The 23,334-nt window shown below is 47.4% G+C and overlaps 1 protein-coding gene across 1 annotated transcript in view; it reads left to right on the top strand.

Annotated features, from left to right (window-relative positions):
- The window catches only part of LOC149370545 (uncharacterized), a 33,457-nt gene extending 10,398 nt beyond the window's left edge, over positions 1-23,059 (top strand). Inside the window, exons 4-10 of the mRNA XM_089577970.1 lie at positions 4,409-5,476; positions 8,093-8,550; positions 11,725-11,891; positions 12,306-12,602; positions 15,711-15,971; positions 17,974-18,219; positions 21,020-23,059. Coding sequence (XP_089434096.1) covers positions 4,409-5,476; positions 8,093-8,550; positions 11,725-11,891; positions 12,306-12,602; positions 15,711-15,971; positions 17,974-18,219; positions 21,020-22,798 — 4,276 coding nt within the window. The 3' untranslated portion in view covers positions 22,799-23,059. The remainder of the gene's footprint in view (positions 1-4,408; positions 5,477-8,092; positions 8,551-11,724; positions 11,892-12,305; positions 12,603-15,710; positions 15,972-17,973; positions 18,220-21,019) is intronic.
- Positions 23,060-23,334: the final 275 nt, after the last annotated feature.

Raw genomic sequence — 23,334 nt, 5'->3', positions numbered from 1 at the left:
TTAATATTCGTTCTGCCTCCTGGGAGATCATACCCCGCGCAAAATTGTTGATAGCCACCTTGGAGTCGCTAATTATGGTGACTGCTTTGGTGCTGGCCATTGCCATGGCGATAGCCGCCTCCTCCGCTGTCCCTGAGTTTTTTGTTTTGACCGAACCGGCCGTTAATGTTTCACCCGAGTCGTTCACGGCCACGACCACAAAGGAGTCGCCTCCTTCGTATTCCGCCGCGTCTACATAGGTTGTGTGTTCCGAGCCTTCGAGCTTGGCTTCAAGGGCCTTTGCTCTGGCTCTCCTCCTGCCTTCGTGAAAAGCAGGGTGCATGTTTTTTGGAAGTGGTTTAATAGTGAGTAATTTTCTAACTTTGGTCTGTAATTTTGCCTGCGCGTTTCTTTCCGGAATTTTATCATGTAATCCTAGGTTGCTCAGGATCTTTCTCCCCGGGGGTGAGGTCGCAAGCCTCCTTAGTTGCGCAAATATATGTATACAAGACTTGCAACTGAACAGGTACGCAGATGCGATCGCCTGAATATTTCTCAGGCATGAAATTATTAAGCATGAAATGCTTTTAGCTCCCGTTGTCGGCATTGTGGTGACGTCACGCCGAGACCGAGAGCCATCATCCGGGCACTGAATTCCACTCATCCGGGCACTGAATTCCGCTCATCCGGGTTCTGAAACGAGAACATCCGGGCACCGTACGAGACTTAAGGAGATTCAACGAGACTCTCTAAGCCCTCGTACGGGACCGGCATACAAGCGCCGGTTGCTCTCCAAACGAGTCACAAAAAATGAACTGCTGCCAGTGTCTTCTCAATGTTTATCAAGATATCAGTCGAGCTATGCATTTGATAATGCACGGAATTATAATTTCCGATTTCTAATAACGCGTGGAAAAAGCACATACATGCCACAATACACTTCGTTGTCATACGTGATCTGTTAGGGGCTTTGAGAGAAGGCCGCTTAGAGGAAGAGGGCGAGAAGGGCTTTCGGCGGAAAACTTTCGCTCCCTCCCCAAGGATGGCGCTGCGGTCCTACACTCACGCATGTAAAAGACCGGCCGCAGGGCCTTCATGCCCTTTCCCCCTCTGACAGGCAGATGTATACACGCTCGCGGAGTATTCGAACGCGCTGCATATACATTCTTGTCAGGCCTGCGTCTCTCGTGTCCGCGTACGCTTCTGCATCGTCCTGGATTTCAATGCCGCCACCGTCACAGCTGCTTAAGCCGAGCAATGGGGCCTGTGTTAGGCCCGTAAACATTTCATGCTTACTCTACTCTCGGTTACGGGAGAGGCGCAATTTTTTTTAACTCCCGATGAAGTTCCGACATCCAAAGGAGGGTTATGCACGTTTCTGAAAGGAAAATTCCAGGTCTCAGCGGCGTTCGACAATGATCTGGCGAAACTAACATTGAAATTTGCACCGGTGTTCAGGAGCCGCACATCGAGTCAGCTGGAATCAGGTGGAGTATAAAAAATCATGTCATGAGCAGTTTTACACTATCCCGTTTTACACTATCCGCCTCGGATGCGTACGCATTCGCCTACCGCCTTCGCATGCGGAAAGTTCGGTGTTCGAACCCCAGTGCCGCCGGGCACCCTTCCGTGATACGGGTAAAAGCTTTTCCTTGGCCTGGTTCTGGGCTTTTCTGGTGTGAAATGTATGGAAAATGGGTCCGTGACCTCACCTTGTGTGTAATAAACACTATATAATCAGCTATTCTCAGATGTGTAGCATCACCTCGGGTAGTCAACAGTAAGTGAGCAAGGTTCATGCACACACTGATATGCCTTCTCCGCACGATGGCTTCACGATGCAGATGATTGCTCTAATATGCACCACAACTCTTCTCAATACGCTGTTACAATACAAAAATGTAATAGTGAAGATCACCAGCTCATTCTCGCATTCCCGCAGCTACTTCCGGCACTGAAATAAAATGGCGCGAGAGATATGTGATATTTGTCACTTTTTTCGGTAAAGCGAGTTATTGTTCTTCACTCCTCACAGAAGCCAGCATGAACTTACAACAGAACTCTACAAAGAAAAAGCAAGCCTCGCCATTGGTGAGATTTCGCATAGCGCGGGCGTAGTAACGTAGATGTTTACCGGATTACAGGGCGCCGGTTGCGAATGCGCGCAGGACTTTCATGCGCATCTGGACTCGCCTCTGGCACAACGCGTGTGTAGGAGGTTCCTGGTAATTCAGTACACGCGTCTACGCTAGGACATTCGCGCTATGCTTAATCTGTCCATTGCGGCATATGTAAAGAGCGCCGCAAATTTCGCCGTCTGTCGACCACAGGAACCAGACAAACGGTGGACAGGACACACGCTTGCGTCCTGTCCCACCTCTCCCTGTCCATCTCTGTGTATACGTGCTAGTTAGCATGCGTGATAACGACAACTAAGTAGCCCAATTGAAGCTCAAGTTGACATGTGTGACAGAGGAGAGGCAGGACAGGACGCTATAGCGTGCGTACTGTCCCACCTCTCTCTGTCCGTGTCTAAGCACTATGTGTGCTTAGACACGGATGATATATGTGTGACAACGACAAAAGTCGAAGACGACACAGACCTGAGCTCATCTGTGTCGTCTTCTACTCTTGTCATTATCACACATGTTAGCTAGCGCTTACACACAGACACAGATTGAGAGAGGTGGAACAGGACGCACGCTAGCGTCTTGTTCCACGTATAAGTGCTAGGTAACATGTGTGATAACGACGAAAGTAGAAGACGACACAGACCATCTCTCACCGGGGTCGTCTTCTACCTTTGCCTTTCGTCTGTTTCGCACTGTACCCGCCACCATGATCATAGTAATCTCCGATCTGCTGCTGATATTGCTCAGCTAAGTTAGGAGACAAATTGTAGAACATGATCGAGGACCAAGACGCGAAAGTCAGACCGGTTGGCCTAAAATAATGAGAAAGCCTACGTTCAACAGACTGGGATGGGAACAGCGGTTTACGATAGATAGCGAAGCATTGGAAGTGGCAAAGGTATTTGTCTACTGTAGACGGGTAGTGAGCGCAGATCGGGACCATGAGAGTGATAAAAAGAATGGGGTGGAGTGCATTTGGCAGGCATTGTCAGATCATCATTGCAGCTTGCAATTATGCCCCATGAAAATATATGGGAGTAATTACTGATTGGCATCCACCCAAGCGCAGCCATATGGCTACAAAGGAAAGCTATACAGCTTCCGTAGTTAAATTTCTTGCTGGTCCGGGGTTCGAGCCTCGGACCACTGCTTCACCGGAGCAGTCACCCTACCAACTGAGCTAACCGGGACGGCTAGCATATGATAGGACGAGAGAAAATTGATCAATAACTCGAAGAGGGAGCAGTGTTGGTCGAATGATTAGGGTAATCCGCCAAGGTGGAGCAGGTTTGTGATAAAGAAGTTGGTAGGGTGACTCCTCCTGTGAAGCGGTGGTCCCGGGTTCAAACTCTGGATGAGGACGAATTTCTCTTCAATAACGAATTTCTGTGGAAGGTGTAGTGCTTTCCGTTGCTGCCGTATGGCTGCGCTTGGGTGTATGCCAGTCAGTAATCACTCGCTTACTACAAAGCTACTCCATCTTCGGGGATTCTTCGAAATATTTGAGCAAGAGAGTATATAACAGTAGTATCTTGCCATCACTAGCCTATAGGGTGGAAACTTGGAGGCTAAAGAAAAGGCTCTAACTTCATTTGAGGACAGCGCAGCAAACCTTGGAAAGAAAAATGACGCTAAAAGACAGTAGTAGAGCAGAACTGGTTAGGAGAGAAACGTTAGTTCGTGATATCTTAGTCGAAATCAAAAAGAAATGGGCTTGAGCAGGGCATGCAGTACGAAGCCAAGAAAACCGATTGGCCTTAAGGTAACGGAGTGGATTTCAAGAAATCAAGCGCAGCAGGGGAACTCGCAGAGAATCAGGGGGACGGATGGGATTAGGAATTTTGCGGGGATAAGTTGGCCGTAGCTGGCACAAGACAGGGTTGATTTGAGGGATCTGAGAGAGGCCTATATCCTTCAGTAGATGTAGGCTGATGTTAATCTCCTCTGAAAGGCAGGGGTGTGATGAGTGCCAGCAGCTACTCCAGGACAGAGCTCGCAGTTGCCATAACCAGGCTGATGATTAGCGACCTTCAAGGCTTTTGCCTGGGTCGACTGTGGTTCTCAAACAAAAGTAGAATATTTTGTGACAGCAGACCCCTCCGGTACCAGCAGTGTGCATAAACAAGTAGCTAATTCCTTTCAATTGGCAAATACACCCAGAACTTACCATACCTTTGATATGGCATTCACTTTCTACTAGGCGAGCGAGATAGCGCCACGTTAGTGTGTGAATCTGTTTTTCCCGATTTTGATGGCGCATTGTCAAATGTTTTTTTTTTCTCCCTGTGGTTCCGCAGACTGTTCTCCGACAGAAAAACCGCAGACGGCAGAGGCGATCCGCAGCGGCCGTGGCAGCATCCAAACACGGTGTACGGCGGATCTCGGTCCAGGACTGCGACCACGTCTATCTCTATCCGAGCGCGGCCACCGATGGGGGCACACCCCTACGGGCGGCGAAGAACGTCTTCCCAGAGCAATGTGGGCCGCAAGGCGACGCCTCCGCTTCCACGTCTCATTCGTTGGCCGCCTGACCGCGCTCAGAAGGCGAACTCCTTCTCTCCGGAACTCATGAGCACGACCACGGCGCTGCGGTCGTCGACCACCACACCAACGGGGGCCTGCAAGCAGCCGTCGCTGCGGTCACCACCGCCGCTCTCCACATCACGGCTCGTGGAGAAGCTGATCAATTCGAGCATCGACAGCGCAGACGACGACGGCATCGTCATACGCATCCAGCGAGAAGACAAGAGCGGGCCGATGGCTGCGCTATCAAAGCCTCCGCTGGGGCGTCAGGGCAGCCTCATCCCCTTGCCAGGTTCGCAACTACGTGAGATGAGCCGCTTTCGGAAGGCTGACCACAACCGTGAAGAGCGTAGCGCTTCTCTACCTATCGATTGGGGGACATCGGCGATCAGCCGTGGAAATGTGCTCGGAATCAGCTCGCCATTGCCGCCTGCTGCGAATAGTGGCAGAAATGATGGCATGCGTCCACAAGACCACGGAAGAAACCCGCCTGGTCTTACCCAGTCGTCTCGCCGCCAAAGCAAGGGCGTCACGTTTGAGGACGAGGCCTCTCCGAAGGCGCTCGTGTCAGAGAACCACAGGTCGCAGGTTGGCGTTCCATCCGGGTCTTTTCCAACCCCGAAGAAGCTCGAATCCAGCTCCCGTGTAGACCAAGGTGGCCTGGGGCTGGGCTCGCTAAAGGCCGGAGCTCGCTGGCAGTCGCAGAGTGCACGGCCACTGTGTGCGCAAGATCACGAGGGCGCGAGCGGGCGCCGTGATCAATGGAAGTCAGCGCCACCATTAGCCGCAACGAATGACTTGCTAGCGTCGAGGACCGACTGTCACAACGCCGTGGACAGTAGGTGCGAAACTGCCCCTTGTTCCATGTTTTTGCTAGCGGTCGAATTCGAGATGACGGAAGTAGTTCGGTGCTCGGGCTCAATGGGTTTTGTGTTTGGCTGAAGAGGTGAAGTTCGCTGGATCACAGCATCGCCGCGGCGGCTTCATTTCGATGAATGCCACCCGCAGACATTGCCGACGTGCAGTTCAGTATGAATACGCATTAAAGAATTCCGGGCAGTCGAAACTGACCAGGAGCCTTACACTGTAGCGTCCCTTATAGTCCCCAAATGCACCTGTGGAACGTTGAAACCCGTATTCCACAGGTGTTCCATAACTTGTCCAAATCATAAGGCAGAAAATGCTAGAACTCTGTTTTCGTACATTTGCCTTCGTACAGGTGCACCAAAAGGAAAACGGAGCACGCGAGCGGTCTCAAACTGGGAAAAACTGCATGCCAGTGCGCTTTATCAACAGGTGCGCAGCAGAAAGCGAAAAGGCATCGGCACATCCGGCTGACCCATCTCGATGATCTATGCTCGCCTTATCGTCGGCACTAGCGAAGCCACGTTGCTATACCACCACTGCTCGCCAGAAGCGCTTGGAATGCTTCTAGCAAGGGATTTTTGTTGGCCCGCATCGTGCAGAAAAGCTGGCCTTCGGTGGCGGGCGCTTTCTGCTTCGTCAGGAATGGCACCATTTTAAGTCTGCTTGACAGCCGTGGTTTGCAATGCACTTGGCGGCGAGTCTGTTGCGCGCTATGCAACACTCTGTGAAGAGCTAGTGCATCGGTTTGGCAAGTGTGGTCAAAATTTTGCTTGGCTCAAGGGAGCGCATGAAAAAAAAATAGCATGCATGTATTGACTGCGTTGTCTTTATGATATAAATAGGTGCTCAAAATATAACCGATCCAAGGTGACTAAATCAGAGAAAACCTTATTTTCTATGAAAATTTGTTTAACGTTGCTTTCTCTAGTGTAAGAAAGCTAATTTGTGTTGAAGCAAGTGGTCTTCATTACCTCATCAGCTATGCCGTTGATCATATATTTGCATCATAAAGACAGCGGAGCCAATACATGCATGCCATTCTTTTGTTGATGCGTTCCCTTTAGGCAAGCAAAATTTTGACCGCACTTGTGCAACCGATGCAAAAGGATGTATGCTCCATAGCGCAACAAACTCGCCGCCAAGTGATGCGCGAGCCACGGCGATCATGCTGATTGGAAATAGTGCCATTCCTGACGAAGCCCTGAAAGCGCTCTTCGCGGGCAGCGATGGTAGCGCCGCGACTTCGCTCGACCCGACGATAAGGCGAGCATCGGATCATCGAGATGGCTCAGCGAGATGTGCCGACGCACCCTCGCTGTTTGCTGGACATCTGATGATAGAGCGCGTTGTCATGCAGTTTTGTCCAGTTTAGACACCGCTCACGTGCTCCGTTTTACTTTTGATGCACCTGTTCATGTCTACGTCTGATGGTCGCGAAAGCATCCAAGTTGGCCCCGTGGTAGAAGTGAGCGGCTGCTGTTTATTTTGCGTGGCGTTGCCCAAAGGGCGTACGATGCTTATGTACAACGGAATAAATTTAATAGTGCGAATTCCAACTGAATCGTGAACCGCTATTTCATCCCTCCCAGTGGGACGCATATCACTGTGGATACCTTCAAAAAATTTAGCGTGGAGAAAACCACGTGTCACGCGGCTTAACTTTTCTCCATTACAGAATTAGCTACTGAATACAGACGAACCTCTTCTTCACTTCTGCCTTTAATGTGGCGTGCATCAGTGCAATAGAACACGCAATTTCATGAGTTTACGGGAACACATTGAACGTTTATATAATGATCTTATTTACGGCAGAAGCGGATCTACGGACAAGCCTTGGAGGGGGGGGGGGGGGGGGGTCAGGAATGCACAATGCATGTTTTGAAACATACATTCGCAGAAAAAAATTGGATCGATGTGGATAACCACGAGAAATTTCTTTTCTCCCTCCTCCTCCTTTATGAATTCGTTAGCATTCAACCCCGTGAAGCTGGCACGGGTCATGAGCGACGCCGTAGTAGGTATGCAGATTAATTTCGACCATTTGGTGTTCTTAACGAGCGCTGACCTCTACAAGCACACAAGCAAAAAAATACGGCCGCCGTGGCCAGGGTTCAGTCCGCAACGTTAAGAGAAGCAGCGAGGCTCTGTAGCCACTGAACCAAGGCGGGTTATAATTACTTCGTTTCTGCTGTACGGTGAGCTAATATACGGGCGGATTTCACACATACTTCTGCTATTTGAGGTTGCGTTTCGATCTTTCTGCGTGCCTGTTACCCCTAAGAAACACAAGCAACAGAAAAGCTTAGAGTTGAGCTAGTTGGTACATTGACTACAAGCACAGCGCCGTGACAAAAGACCAACAGGAAAGGAAAAGCGCTTGTCCTTCCTTCCTTCGTTGCTGCGGCGCTGTGCTGGTAGTCAAACATGCAGCAGAGCTTTGCAAATACTGCTGTGGCTAATGCACCTAGCTTGGTGAAACCATAAAAACGCACCCGCAGTCAAGTTCTATTGAACGCCCAAGCACGTATATTGTCTGTTTTCTAGAAAAAAACACTTCAATCCCACCTCTTTGCTCTTGTTCGCCTCCCTAGGGACCCGCCAGTCCCGAGGCGTTCTCCCACGCTCGGAGAGCGCAACCGTCTGGGCGTGGGCACTCCCTTCGTGGACGAGGGCCCCCTGTCGGAGTCTGCATCCGTCGCGCTCTCTTTCCTAACATCGTCTTCGTCCAGCGACGAGTTGCTGCCCAGGGCGGACATCGAGAGCGCTGCGCTGCGGACGGCCGAGTCTCCACCGAAGGAAGACGCTGCCGATAAGGAGGAGGACGCCCGCTTGGTGGAACAGTTCATGGCCACCGCTCTGGAGGACGTGTCTTCCAGCGACGTCGCGCCCACAGCGCTGCCTTTGAGCGGCACGGCGCAAGCGGGTCACAACGAGGCGCAGGTTGCTAGGATGATCAAAGCACGGTGGGGTTACAATGGCTTGCCAGGACCAGCAGCTCCTATGCTCAAGCATTTCTTTCCCGTTCCGACTACAGCTGTCCCGGAAAAAGGTTTGCAGCAAGCGATTTCATTGCATGTGAACTTGAAAAGGCATGCGATCATATTTTGACTTTACAGCCCGCAAGACAGCGACATGAAGTAGTCAAATCCAGCGGTGACTAGCAACTTAGGTTCATTGAAGCTAACAGATTATTTAGCCACGCCAAGCAACACCGAAAAACGCGCAATCACCGATAAGTATACAGGAAATCAAAATTGATGAAGAGCCCTGAAAACCGCCCTGATTATGATCCTTGTCTTTCGCGCCGTAAATTCAAGCTGACACCGTACCAACTTGCCCAGATGTCTATTTTTCTTTTATACTGGTCCGTGAAAACCACGGGCATTGGCAACTACAGGGCGTACAATCAGCAGGCCTAGACTGAAACGTAACCGCTTCGGTGCTACTGCTGGATGTAACGCCTTAATATCATATCATCAGTCTAACTACGCCTGCTGTAGGACAAAGACATCAACCACCAACTGCTCCAGCTGCGGCCGTATTTACTCAAATTTCCTTTACGCTTCTGCTCATTTTTCTGGCCGTGCCCTTTCCGGCTACCTCGTGTCATTTTCCCACTTACTTATTCAACCAAGGATGAAGTGTCTGTTGCGAGAGATTCAGAAAATCTGCTGAAGATTAATTCATGAAAAAGCTGACTGTAACGCCTCTGAAACACCTGAGGAGAGTCGTAATTCAACAAATTTTTGGTGGGCCAGTTGGTTCTTTTTGACATAACTAAATAAAAACAACATCTCGGTTCAACGCGCTTTCCTGCCTGATCTTCATTTCGCCTTCAGGCACCTTAATTCGCATGCTTTACTTATTGAGAGTACATAAACTCGCTCAATCAGTACATTCTCTTGCCGCGAACACTTGAAGCAAATAATACACTTCTACACGCAGCAGAGAACTCACAATCAAGCGCAAAAGTTCGCATGTGTTCCTTTCCGGCGACTCTCATTCTCACGCTCTGCTCCGTTTCACACTGCTGCGTAATTTCGTTCAGAGATGGCTATTGGTTAGATTCTTTCAGGCATTATACAACTACCATGGCCGCAGCGAGTCAGCAGCGTCGCTCCAGCGGGTCAGGAAGCTCCGTCCCCCCGGAGAATTACCGCGGTGGGGCCGACGGAGAGCGTTGACATTTGAGCGTGCAAGAAGTGACGAGAGAAGGAAAGGCCCGAAGGCGCTGAAATTAAATCTTTGACTACATGTAATCCAGCTTCTACAAAACGCTTTTAAAAAAATATTCATTCTGAAGGATATTCGTGAAGCAGAGTGCTGTAACTTTCCAGGAATACCGCACCTTTACTATGAGCCGCTTTCGGATACCCTTTGAATTTCCGTGGTCATAATGCCGCACAGGCAGGTGATAGACGATTAGGAATTTTTGTGTTGATTTATTGTATGCGCCTGCTTAAATACGCGCAGTACGAGCGTCCCTGAACTTTAACTCAAAATGATCAAAAATTGCTTGATTTAATAATATTTTTCTTAATGTTTCTCTCATTTTTTTCGCTTCTGCAATGAACGGACCGTTAGTTGAAAAATCCCGGAGTTCATAGGTTTCATATCAAGTTTTCAGTGCTTGTTAATTACAGGGTTAAAACCGCTTTGGCGAAATGTACTGTGGTGATCGATGCAGAAAAGGCAGAAGTGCTGGCAAGAGTGATGTTCAACTAAGAAATGAAAATAAATTATACAGCCTAGCCAGCGATACTTATCGGCGCATGCATCAGGCAAAAACATGCTAAATAAAAGGCAAACTGGAGCGCCCACAGCTCAGTGGCGTTATCAAAGGTAGCCATTTCTATGAGAATTTGCCAATTGCAGAGAGAAAATCTGAATTTAAATCGGGAAGTTTAATGTCTCGAAGCGACACCTGGACTATGTTGGTGAGCGCTCCAGAATAATTCGACTACCTGCGGTTCTTTAACGTCCGCTGCTATCGTAGAGAACACACTCGTTTTTGTATTTGACCTTCATCCAAATACGGCAGCTGCGAAATTGAGGGAGAGATGTCACTGAAAAGTGTTCTTCACGTTTAAATTTTGCTATCAAATGCACGTTTCCTCTCAGCGTTCGGTACTGAGCAAAACAAAGTTTTCAGAGAACACCTATCTCCCTTTAATCGGGGATTTCATCGCTGCAGAAGAATTACTTTCGCAGGAAGCTCCTGCTTGTGTAACTTTATTTTTTGACATATGGTTGGTTTGTAGGTTTTTTTTCTGAGAACCACTCTTTATCTGTTATAAGTGGTAGCTGCTGGTATCACTTTATACGTTAATCAGTAGACAAGCCGTAACCTTTTGTAGCATTGGCAGTGACGGACGCAGCTTGTATTACATCTTACTTCTAAAGACGAAATGATTGTTTTGGAGCGCAAAAGAATCTTTCACTCTAGTAAACTAAAAAATTCCGGGGGCACTTAGGCTCTCTAAAGTGCTGCAAGGCGAAAGCCTTTCCTGGCGCACTGTTTGGCATTTACTGCGAGACTGTTAGTTCTGTACTAGGGCTTTATTTGACTACACACTTTGACTGCCGACTTTGTCTGCTTCCTTAGCGCGTCTCTCTCTCTGCTTCGGTGAGTTCAGTTGTGTCCATGGTTCTGTTCGCAGTAATGAGGTATGTAATGTGGTCACCCACGGAAGCCTTGCGCCCCCTGTCGGAGCGGACGACAACTATTTTATTAGTTGTCGTGTGCTCCAAAAGGGGGCGTCAGACATTCGTGAGTGACCTCATTACTTCGAATCCGCGCACTCTGACGTCATAGCCACTTCGACCAACCCAAAAGCGCGACACCTCTGCTGACAACCTTCTGTCGACAACGATGAGGCATTAAATGCTTCCGCCTTAATAGATGCGGTTTAGTGACCGTTGTTGGATCACTAGCATATTTTGTCGCGTTTTTTCTCCCGTTGCTGCCACAAGCCGTATGAAAGGGAGGCAGCGAACTGGAACAAGGTATAGGAACGAGAAATGGCAGCAGTAGAAATTGCTTTACTGCCGGTTGGTGCCGTAGTCCCCGCAGGAAGTTGTTTCACAAGGACCTATAGTAATCCCCTCTCACGCCTCCCAGGCTTCTTCCTACCTTATACATTACTTGCGGAAGGAATTCTGTTGCCCTGAACTCTTAAATAATTGTTACGTCACTTCTGGTTGCCTTATAATACTGTAACAGGTGCGACAACGAGCACCAGTGCTCCAGACAAAGGAAGTGAGCAGGCCACCGCGTCCATAGACCAACGCATTCTCACACCCAAGGCCCTCGCCAAAGAGGCACAGCCGGAGAGCACGTCGTCTTCTACAGACATCGAAAACCTGACCGAAATTCTCACCAGCATCAAGGTGAGGGCGCACGCTACATGGTGCCCTAAAAGGCTGTGTTGTCAGGCATTATAGCTATCAATCAATTACCGCTAACTGAGGTTCGCTTTCTGAAAGATACGATTACATTTCTCTATTCAGTTGGAGAAGAGCGATTTGTTAAGGTTCTTATTGGTACCTTGGTAATATTGCTAGAGCTCTCACAAGGCAAGCGGCCTGCCTTCAGCGCCTTCTCTGCCATGACCTAGATAACAGAATTATGAGTACAGAACCCTAGGCGATGGCAAAAAGCAGTCTATATAACTCTCAGGGAATGATTTTGTAAAAGTGCATTACAGTCAGAATGATGCCGCATGGCGTTGAATAGAAGCGCTATTGTTCCTTGTACAAATAAGCCAGTTGACAATCATGGCACTCCGCTGGCGTGCCACACAGGTCACCCAAATGGGCAACCAACACCATCAGCGCGAGCGCACGCTGCTGCGGGAATACTCCGTGGAGGCGAAGAACAGGGTTACTCCGGTTGTTCCGCTCACCACACCGCAGCACCGCAGCAATTCCGCAGCACCGATGTCTTCAGAAGCGGAGCATGCCGTCCTAGTGCCAGTGCCTGCTACCAGAGCAGGAACGGCGCCACCCATTGCACCTCCTGCGGCTGCCACCGAGCCAGCGAAGCTGCCAGCCGTATCGATGCTGCTTCCTCTGACGGAGTCTGCAGAGCTTACAGGCGCGGTAAGGAAATGGCTCAGAATCAGTCTGCATTCATCTACCGTAAAGCACGTCCAGCTGCATAAAACCCGATTGATGGTACTAAAAGCAGTAATTTCGTCTTTTTTGTTGTTTGAATCCCAGGTTTTGTTGTTTTGAGCAGCATGAGCTGCACTGCTGCCTTTCTTTTTTCAATTTTTTTTTTCGCGAATACTAGGGGATGCGCATGTTTTAGGCGTCTGTTTCGTGCTTAATGTGTATTGCAGAATTACTGATGCGATAAAAGCGTTTTCTTTTGTTCCATCTTTCCCACCCTAACTGTGCTCTTGCTTATCCGTTGAATATTCTTTTTTCTTCCTCGAAATGTTGCCTTTTCTTCCATTTCACAGTTGTGGATTGCAAATATGTTTTTATTATTATTTGTAATGTGGGCTTTACTATTATTTTTGTGTTGGTATTGTACTGTTCATTGTTGTGATGTTTTCAGTTAGCATTGTCTTTCGGAAGAAGGGGGGCGACCATTCCAGCTTTTATCTACAGCCTTCCCCATCGGTGAGGGGGAAAATAAAGGTACTAATATTGCTATTCGTATTAACATACCTGATCGCCTTCGCAGAGATGCACTTTGTCCGCGTCTAGGAGACGCCCACTGAGATATGTATTTGATTGATTTACTGTCGCTTCTAACTTGATGCCCAATTTCTGCGTACGTCGTTTGAAAATTCTATCAGTAATGCTCCTGAAACAATCCCGAGGTAGATTCCCAAACTCCTGCATGAAAAGCTTACAGCATCTTGAAGCACGTGTTACTCGACGCCATTTTTTTGCCCTTGCTTTCACTATTTCTTTGAATTCTACCACGCCCAAAAGTTACAGAAGAAGGGTGAGTGCAGCGCATGCGATGCTTCGGGTGATTTCTCAGCCCTGATGGGTTTAGTTTTCAACGACCGAGCAAATGCCTTCTACGTGCCGCAGGAGGCAAGAAATACGAGGCTTTATTTAGAAAAGTAGCGGAAAGGGCACATAGTGATCTTTGTGGTCTAAGTTACAGCTGCACCGCCAGGTGTAATCTTCTGCCAGTATCTGTTTATTCTAGAGGAATCGAGTTAGTATTCAATGTAGTTGATAAAGGGGCAGTATTTCTGGATCACTTCGTTTGAATGCGAGGTATTATATTCGCCCTAGATACCAGAAATTTCTCAACGGAGTTGATTTGTCTCTGAGAATACACGAAGCCCGATAGACGCGTAGTGGCTGGAGAATTTTACATATTGTATATGGGCACACAACTGCGCACAAATTTACAAAAGTTCATATGTAATATGAGTGTATGCTCATAGCAGTCGCTGTGAAGCACACATCCCCCGATCGGTTCACATCGGTGCAAAGAATTCCTGTGCACACGCTCTCAGGAGCGAACTCATACACGTGTTTACTGATGGCACACCTACCAAAGAGCTCGAAATGCATTTACGCACTTTTCCCGACTCTATCACCCAGAAGCCATCTGGACCGCGTGAACCTAGTCGGCACAATCAGCAGTGCGTTGTGGCTCCTCTGATGTAATCAACACTCCATCCAGTGAGAAGACACGCTTTGTATAGCAATTCATTCGAAAAGGCACCTTTCAGACGTTAAAAGGGCAGCGCGATGTTTTCCTCGCTGTCAATTAATCTGACTAAATGGATTCCTCGTGCGTTCCAGAGGCCAGTGGAGAAAAAATAATGAATGAAATCAGAGCATGCAAAAGAAGGTATTTCCACCTGGATAATGAAACAATCAGACGAAAACGCGTTTCACTTGCCCATTTCACTCACCCAATGCTGAGACTGGGCGCTACCAATCAGAACCGCGGCTAGAATATACGCACCATGTACGCGCCGTAGACAGGGCAGGTGTGACTAACTCTACAAAGGAAGCTTCTCGATGTTAATTGGTAGAATTGTAAGGCCTCCCCCTCTTCCTCCAACCTCGCCTCCTATCTCCTCCCGGCATCTCCTTTCCCATTTTTGAGCAAGATGTGTCCACCCGCTTTTCTTTTTTTTTTTTGTTCTGCTGCCGATTTGGTGTGGTTTGAACGACAGTGCTCGCCTTCAAGAAAGTTTGAAACGAAATGGAAAGTGGTGCCCCTAGCGTTCTTCTTAGTTTTCGTTCGGTTTCACTGCTGCTTTTAAGCTTTGTGGCATGCGAAACACTTACAGCACTCTACGCCTTAATACTTTGGATCCATTTTGCGAGTATAAAGACACTAGGTTCAAACTGTACGCCCAATCAGTTAGAAAGGCAGCACCCAATCTGAATGCCACCTTGTTTCAACTGCGGAAAGTGGGCGCTGCATTGCGACACCTGAGGCCCGAAAGGATCATTTCTGGAGAAGAAGAATATATTTAATTTTACGATTTCGGTCATCTCTTTGGGCATTAAGGTGCAGCAGTGTTTTTTACTTTGCATACAAACAGTAAAGACCTCATGCTTGATTTACGTCGCAGGGCACCTTTAAAGACATATCTGTTTAGAAACTAGCAACTGATTTCTTTTACATCTGTTTCTTGATGTGTTCAGTACAAAAGAGCCCGCAATCCAACGCAGCCACCAGGTCTTTTTTTTTGTTTGCAGTTCTGAAATAAGTTATTTTCTCTACAGTTTATTCATTTGATACAAAAATCCTGCTGTATTTAGACTTAACGAAGTGTAGTTGAGAAGAAACGACAATAAACACAGCACGAACGCCGCTGAGCTTGTTATGTAAACCAGATAGCCACAACATTTATTTCCTTGCAGTTTTTTTTAGGGAGGCGTGCAGATGAATATAGGCTAAATGGTCTCTAGCTTAAAAACACGATGGGAGTGCAACTGATACTATTTTGCCATGCGGTTGCCCCCTGGACTTTTAATCCTTGTTCCGATGTGGTTCGTCCAGTTTGTATGCTACATAAGCTTTTTAACTATTAACACACCGAACGCGCAGATCACAAGTATCTAATCAGTGCAGTGGAAGCGCTCTGAACGCCCTAAACTAATATGCGCGCGGTATATTCAGGACATATAGTCCACCGGACGCACTTCAATGATACTCGCGTGGCCTTGGCGACCAGCTTAACTCTGTGTTCACTTATTCCAAATGGGACTTAGATTTCTGTAAGGGAAGAGGAAAGCGGCGTCCGCCGGCCATCGAACGAATCCCGGACACCGGTGGGGGTGCAGAACCCCTCCAAGGAGACCGGAGGAGAGTCTTCTTCCCCCTCAGAGCACCGCCGGTGGCCTTCGGTGGCCCAGTTGCACCGCGCCCGCACCGCCAACAGCCGCCTGGTGCCCCCCGCCGCGGTGCCCTTCCGCCCGACGCCGCTGAAGAGGTCCATCCGCTACCGCAGAACCACGTCGAGCCAGCTGCAGGTAGGCTGAGGCGCCATCCCCGAGGGTCGCGTCGAGGATGGCCGATAACGCAGCGAAACGGAGATGGAATGGTTGAGGAACACTCAACGCTTTCCTAACGAAGAGCGCAACCAGGAATGGAGTGCCATGAAATTTGCCGCGTCTCGCTTGCTTTTTTTTTGTACAGAATGACGCTGCATGTTTTATCCGCTTGTAGCTGAGTTTCTTAAGCGGTGTTAATAGAAGTAACGTCATTCGTTTGCTTTTTTTATGAGGACAGTGCAGAATCGTCCTGTGAATACCGCCACGATTTGCTTCGTTTGCGTATTTATTCTACTATTCATTGGGTTTTGTTTGTGTACATTAGTGATCAGGGCGCCGGCCGCTAGCAGCATGTCAAGCAACTAGATAGACTTGGGTAGTTACTAATGATTATTCCGATTATTGGTCATATTTAACGGCGGCTTTCTTGTGCCGGAGAATAGTGCTTTGTTGTAACATAATGCTTTGTGATGATCTCTGATACGTGAGGAGCTAACAAGTGTTACTCATGTTCCGCACAAATGCTTGCTTTTTATTTAAAAAAAACGTAACAACTATATCACGCAAAAGGTAATCACTCAGTTGAAGCTCACGGGAGAACAGACGAAATATACTGCGGAACGCAAAAGGCGCCCGTGTGCTGTGCGAACTCAGGGCACGTTAAAGATCCCCAAAAGGTCGATATTATTCCGGAGACCTCCACTGCGGCACCTCTCTCTCTTTCTTCTTTAACTCGCACCTTCCTCTCTTCACTTACGGCGTGGTTCAGGTGTCCGCCGAGTTATGTGAGACAGATCCTGCGCCATTTCCTTTCCAAAAAAAAAAAACTAATTGAATTTTTTATGGCTTCGTCTGATCGATCTCGATGATGCATTAAGGCTAGCGCTCAAACGTTTTCTTTTTTCCAGGTGTTCGGCTGTACCTAGCCTATACCCATCTCATCATCAGGCAACTGCAGCCGCTTACTGCGCCATCTAACTGTGTAAAATCAATTGTAAGGCCTGGCCTCTCACTCTTGGTTTGGCAACGCGGTAAACATGAGGACGCGCTCTAGTTATAAACATCACTGTACCTTTGCTCGCTACCTCAGGTGCCGGGCTGCATTATCCCGACCTCACAGTACAAGTACGCAGCATAGACCAGTGTGTTCTTTCTTGAGGGTTCTCATCAGAGCCTTAGAACTCACTTTACCATGATGCCGTTGTTTTTGTCCTAAGCTTGAGCATCCCGGAAGCTTACCTGTGTGCTGAAGCCTCCAAATCATCTTGTTCGTAAAGCATACATTTTTTTATGTAGTATTATCGCCTTCGAGGTTGTTAAGATTGAGCATAATAATAATTAAACAAATTACCTGAAAACAGCTCCACTCAAAACTTAAATGCTAGTGACGCAATTTGGGCAAAACAAAATGACAGTGCTTGGTTGGGTGATGCCAATAATCAACTTGGCGCTTCACGGAGATAGGTGCTTAAAACGCACTAAGTTGTTCCTCCCTAACTGCAACAACGTCGGACTTTTTAAAAATTATTAATTGTGAATTTGGTGCTTATGTGGAGCAAGGGAAGAAAGCTTGAATGCTCACAACTTCCTGTTCAGATTTAATGCATTAAAATATCAACCTCTAAAATGTTTCACAATCTCTTGAAGGCGCCTAATGCACATTGGCAAGTGAGAGTATTATCTACACGGGCCCGTTTTGTAGCTTGTTGAGTTTGTCAGTATAAAATAAACCACGAACTTCTTTCTGTCGGACTTCCATTCGACAACGTTAGAAAAGTTAATAATGTTCAATATGTATTTGTGAAGACGTGTTAGCAGCAGACGCTTGATGCTTTCTGTAAAAGACCTTGCATCTGCGTTGTTTTATAACCAGAGTACTTATCTTATTGCAAAAAGTATGCTCGGAATTTTACCAGGACGATTGATCTGTTCACATGTGCAAGCATGATGACAACCTCCACAGTACATGCCTTATGTACAGGTGATTTCCGAAGCGCTGCACGCTGTCGAGTTGTCCCGTCCGCCCGTGCCCCTGCGCACCAAGGTGCCGTTCAAGGGCGAGGGCGAAGCATTCTGCCACTCGTCGACCACGAAACTGGAACCTGTGTCGCAGTTACTGGACGATGCTGGGCTGGAAGGGGAGCGTGGTGGGGCGGAGCGTTTCACGTCTCTGGAGGGTCAGACAGACCGGACTGACAGATGCAGCGAGCACTCTTCTACGACGCAGGTAAGCACTGTAGCACCCACAGCCAAAGCCTCAATTCAGGGCAAAGCTAGGTTGGGAGTGTTTCTACCCCTAGGATCTGCTTATCTGCGCTTAAAAAATAATGACTTTGATAGAGCCACTATTTATTAGATCATTTCTTGGTATGTTTCCGAGTCTCTTCTACAGAATAAGACAAATAAACTTCTATGACCATTTTATCACAGCCAGGGCTCTGAAAGGCAGTATCTAGACTGCCACCCGTGGTTGCTGTATACACAAAGCACTGTAATACCATGCGAGGACAAGCCAAGAACGCTTATCTCTGCAGCGTATTGGTTCCTCACTAGTGCTGATCTGGTGCATACTGAGGCGTTATCTCATATGTTCGCTGTTCTTTCACGCTATTCATAGGGATGCTAAGAATAATTTTTGATTTTGGAGTGAAAGTTAAGAGCTTAGCGCAGAGGCGATCATGTTAAACACTGACAACGAAACTCTCCTAAGTTTCCTGACTAAATAATATTTCAATTATTTTCGGCAATAAAACTTTACCTTAATCAAGAATGGCAGTCGCAATATTTGGCTTAAGTTTATGTGTCAGGGGGTAATGTGGGACATATCAGAATGCTTTTACAAAGTCAGTAAATGATGCATCTGCGTGATGAGACCTATGTATATGGCGATGGTCAGTTATCAATTCAAACAACTCAGCTCCACAATGATCGCGGAGGAAGACGAGTTGACTGAAAGCAATAAGGTTATTGTTTTTAGGACAAATCAATATAAGATTATGAATGACGTGTTTAATAATTATTTTTAGGACAAATCAATATAAGATTATGAATGACGTGTTTAATAATTTTATGTTCGACTCTTCCGAGTGATAGTAGCCAAAAGTTGACAAAGGAACTTTTGTTTTCGTTTAGGGAATATAATTCTCTTTTCGAGTGGTCACCTAGTTTACTAGTGGAAAACGGTTTCTCGATTAGAGTGCAGGGGAAAGGTAGAACAACACCACTTATTAATTCTTTATAGTCCATTATCACCTACCTTTCCCCTGCCTTGATGTTAGAAGGGCGGATGTGCTTGCGTACGAAATAGTTTCGCCACGACTCACGAGCGAAAGCAGACTCTTTAAAACATTCGGCTCTTATAACTTGCCGGTAGATTTATTCTGGATTTATAGGTAGATTTCTTTCAATAGGAATGTGAGTGTTCTGTAATGGTTCTTACGTTCGTCCTGTAACGTTGCATCCCAGTTTGTTCGTAAAAGTTTTATATAATAGGTATTCAATTCTTTCTTTCTTTTTTTCTTTCTTTCTTCCTTCCTTCCTTTCTTTCTTTCTTTCTTTCTTTCTTCCTTTCTTTCTTTCTTTCTTTCTTTCTTTCTTTCTTTCTTTCTTTCTTCCTTTCTTCCTTTCTTTCTTTCCTTCTCTCTTTGCTTCTTTCTTTCTTTCTTTCCTTCTCTCTTTCCTTCTTTCTTTCTTTGTTTCCTTCTTACTTTCTTTCTTTCTCTTTCTTTCTTTCTTTCCTTCTTTCTTTCTTTCTCCTTTCTTTCTTTCTTTCTTTCTTTCTTTCTTTCTTTCTTTCTTTCTGTCTTTCTTTCTTTCTTGCTCTCTTTCTTTCTTTCTTTCTTTCTTTCTTTCTCTCTCTCTCTCTCTTCCTTTCTTTCTTTCTTTTTTTTCTTTCTTCCTTTCTTTCTTTCTTTCTACCTTTCTTTCTTTCTTTCTTTCTTTCTTTCTTTCTTTCTTTCTTTCTTTCTTTCTTTCTTTCTTTCTTTCTTCCTTTCTTTCTTTCTTTCTTTCTTTCTTTCTTTCTTTCTTTCTTTCTTTCTTCCTTTCTTCCTTTCTTTCTTGCTTTCCTTCTTTCTTCCTTTCTTTCTTTCTTCCTTTCATTCTTTCTTCCTTTCTTTCTTTATTCAATACTGCAAACCTTATACAGGTCCAAGCAGGGTGGGTAAAATGGGAAACGAAACAATAATAACAAAGTTAGTAAACATCAAAGTGTGGCGAAAGGCACTAAAAAATTATTCCAGTCCGTTACTGTGCGAGGAAAAAAATGAAAATTTGAATAAATCTGTTCGTGTAAAATACGGCGTCAGAGAATTACGATGATGGTGGCTTGTATACCTCGACGTTGAAAGCGACAGATATGGGGCAGGGTTAATAGCTAATTGTTGTTTCTAAAGCAAGTAAAGAAATTCCAAACGTAAATTTTTTATTCGTCGTGTAAGACATTGAATACCATTAACCTGCATTATTTAATTATTTCAATTAAAACCGGAAGAGAAATTACAATGCTGGGCCCAGAGTCACCATGTCATCTCTGCTGTCCCGTGTAGCGAATGATCATGCAGTTATCAAGGGCAACTGCTGGCCTTATCGAGTGTCGGAAATCAATTGATTGAGAAGGAATGTCCTTCAGTCAGTATGGTCGATGCATGGCTGTAGGTATACACTTGAACAAAATTGTAAAACTTTTTGCTTTCTTTGGTTCGATTCTACCGTAATTGCCGCAACGCCGTCGTTACCAACCACGTTGTGTGTTCGTTAGCCAGTTCATACTTCCTGAAAAGCTGAAGCGGGGATTCAAGCGTAAACTTTCGTCGAAGTGCTGGCCGGTACAGCGCGGTGAACATATATGTTGAACAACCGTGACCTTTTCCTCATGCATAACGTATCCATTTTGTGTTATGCCGGAAACAGAAGTGCGACAGCGTCATTTTCATGTGCTGAACTCAGCGATGTTTTGCGAGCATTGAACAAAAGTCTAAAAGTAATTCTCCTCTCACAGAATGTTTACTGTGCTCGATGGAACGCAGGTGGCCGTCACTGCTCTTTCCACCGAGCGCCGCACCGTGACACCTCGCAGTACACAGCGCCAAACTCTCCCTGCTCACGCCCGATCCGAGCCTTTGCGATTGCGGTTGCGAAGTCCGTTCGCGGTGCGCAAACATTTCTCGGAACCTCTGCAGAGGCGGTCAGCTGTCAGCGCTACAAAGGCGACGTGGCGGACTTCTCGAGGCGCACTTCACTCAAGTGACTTGACCTCTCTCACATCGAGTGCCGCCTCATCAGCAGCTGGAAGCATCGATGGTGCAAATGACACCGAGGAAACGACGCTCAGATTCGTCTCGACGGTCGCAACAACCACCGAGATGGCCGATGGCGACGAGGAGACATTACACAGTGTAGATCTGCCTTCCGCGTACTGCAAGCCCCACTTTTGGTCAGGCATTGCCGCTTCAATGGCCAGGCCACCTTGCGCCGAGAAGTGCGGTGCTGACAGGGCCAGCGTCCAGAGGGATGCCATCCTCTCCACAGTGGTGAGCGACACGGTATTGTCAGCGAACTGCAGCGAAGCTTCGACTAAGGACACGCTGGGAACGTTTTCGAAGCAGGATCATCAGTTGGATCACGCAGACCTCCAGGCTTCGGTCGTGATTAGGCAGAGCCACCTGTACCCGGCTGCTAAAGGCGGCTCAGAGATACAGAAGCCAGCTGTTAAGCCACCTACGGCGTTGCCTCGGAAGGTCAGGAATATCCCGTTTACCGGCTCTGTCGTTTCTAAAGACGCGCCTTCTTTTACACCGGTGCCACGACCGCGGAGTGGTGTTAGCGGCAGGGTACGTAAATTAAAAGAACGGCTTTTGGAAATTGCTGGAACAACAGAATTCGGGGTCTCCAGAAAAGGATCTGCAAGCAAGGATAGGAGAGCCATGTGCTTGGAAAACATTGATTGCCGCTTTCCAAAGCAATCGTCAAGCGGTGTGAAGGTGAGCTGCTCTTCTATGAAGCTTTCCGCGAAATTGTCATCAGTTTCTTTGCCCAACATATCTCAGAGCGCATCATCTCTTCCATCTGCGAGTGAAATGTCCCACAGTGGTAACGCACTAGGAAGCATTTGTCACAACTCTACCAGGTCAGCCAAAGATCATGCCGTGCTGCCTTCATCGTCGAAGCATTCGACAGGCGGTCTATCGAGAACGGAGAAAGGAATTGCCGAAACTACGGAGAGGCATGTCTCGCGCTCCCCACTAAGAAGCGAATATAGCCTCAGCGATGGTGTCCCATCCGAGTTCAGTGGTGCGACGAGCAGTCGGAAACTTTCGGCGTTCCTGGCCAAGCTCGGAATCTTGCCTCCTGAGGAACGCGTCCGGACGCCACCCGAGGCTGTCAGCGATCTCTCCATGGACGCATTGAACCCAGCGAATTGTGGTCCTGAAGACAGCGGAACCTGCATGCGTGGGGTAGAAGCAACGTCTTTGACGCTGTTTCACTGCAGCGGCTCGAGCGCTGAGCTGCATCGCGACAGGCCCGAGTCATCGACGTCTTTTTCCATCGTCGAGACTAGCGCCGTGAACTCGCCGTCACTGGCGGTGCCCTGCGTCGACAGCCGACAAATCGTACTGGGCCGGGACGCTTCAGACGCGTGCTCAGGCAATAGGATAGCAGCCGTCCGCAGTTGCTGTTCACCGAGACCCGCGGCTCTCCGGGGCCGTCCCTTTTCCGCGGCTTCAGATTTTCATTCGTGCTCTTCACGTCTGTCGGAGCGACCGCCATATTTTTTTCGGTTTTCTCGCAAGCCACACAAAAAATGAGTTTTAGCTGCATTTATTTTTAGTCTTTGCTTTGAAATAATTCGCTACTTTATTTTACCTAATACAAGTGCAGAATTACTGCTTGATAATCAATGCATCGTCGTGAGTCTCCCTTGTTGTTACGTGCAGATACCAACTGTGATCATTGTCGGAATACTGATGGCATGACGCTTCAGACTGTATGCATGAACGATGTGCCTCGTGGCTACAGTCCTAGCTTGAACTTCAAAACCATGCCGATAAGTTACTTGCCCATTCGAGCAACAGGGGAAAACAATGTGACTACGTGCTCGCATGGCGCCCGTGCGCATTCAATTTTTATAGAATGAAGTACTGCACCCAAACGACCAATGAGCGTACTCTGAGACAACCTACATAAGAGGCATTACTTCAAGATTGGTCCGAATTCTGAAGTGTGCTAGGTTTCTTTGAGATATATGAGATTTGCTCAACTACCGCTCCTCGCTTCGCTGTAGTCGCTCTAAGAAGTTTCAATAGCCCACATAAGCTTTCAGAGCACAGATGACATCAAAAGC

The sequence above is a fragment of the Amblyomma mixtum genome, chromosome 1, assembly GCF_055824585.1.
Source record: "Amblyomma mixtum isolate Tamu chromosome 1, ASM5582458v1, whole genome shotgun sequence".
In the NCBI taxonomy this organism is placed as follows: Eukaryota; Metazoa; Arthropoda; class Arachnida; order Ixodida; family Ixodidae; genus Amblyomma; species Amblyomma mixtum.
Note: the sequence above shows the minus strand (reverse complement) of the source record. Positions and strands in the feature narration are given on the sequence as shown.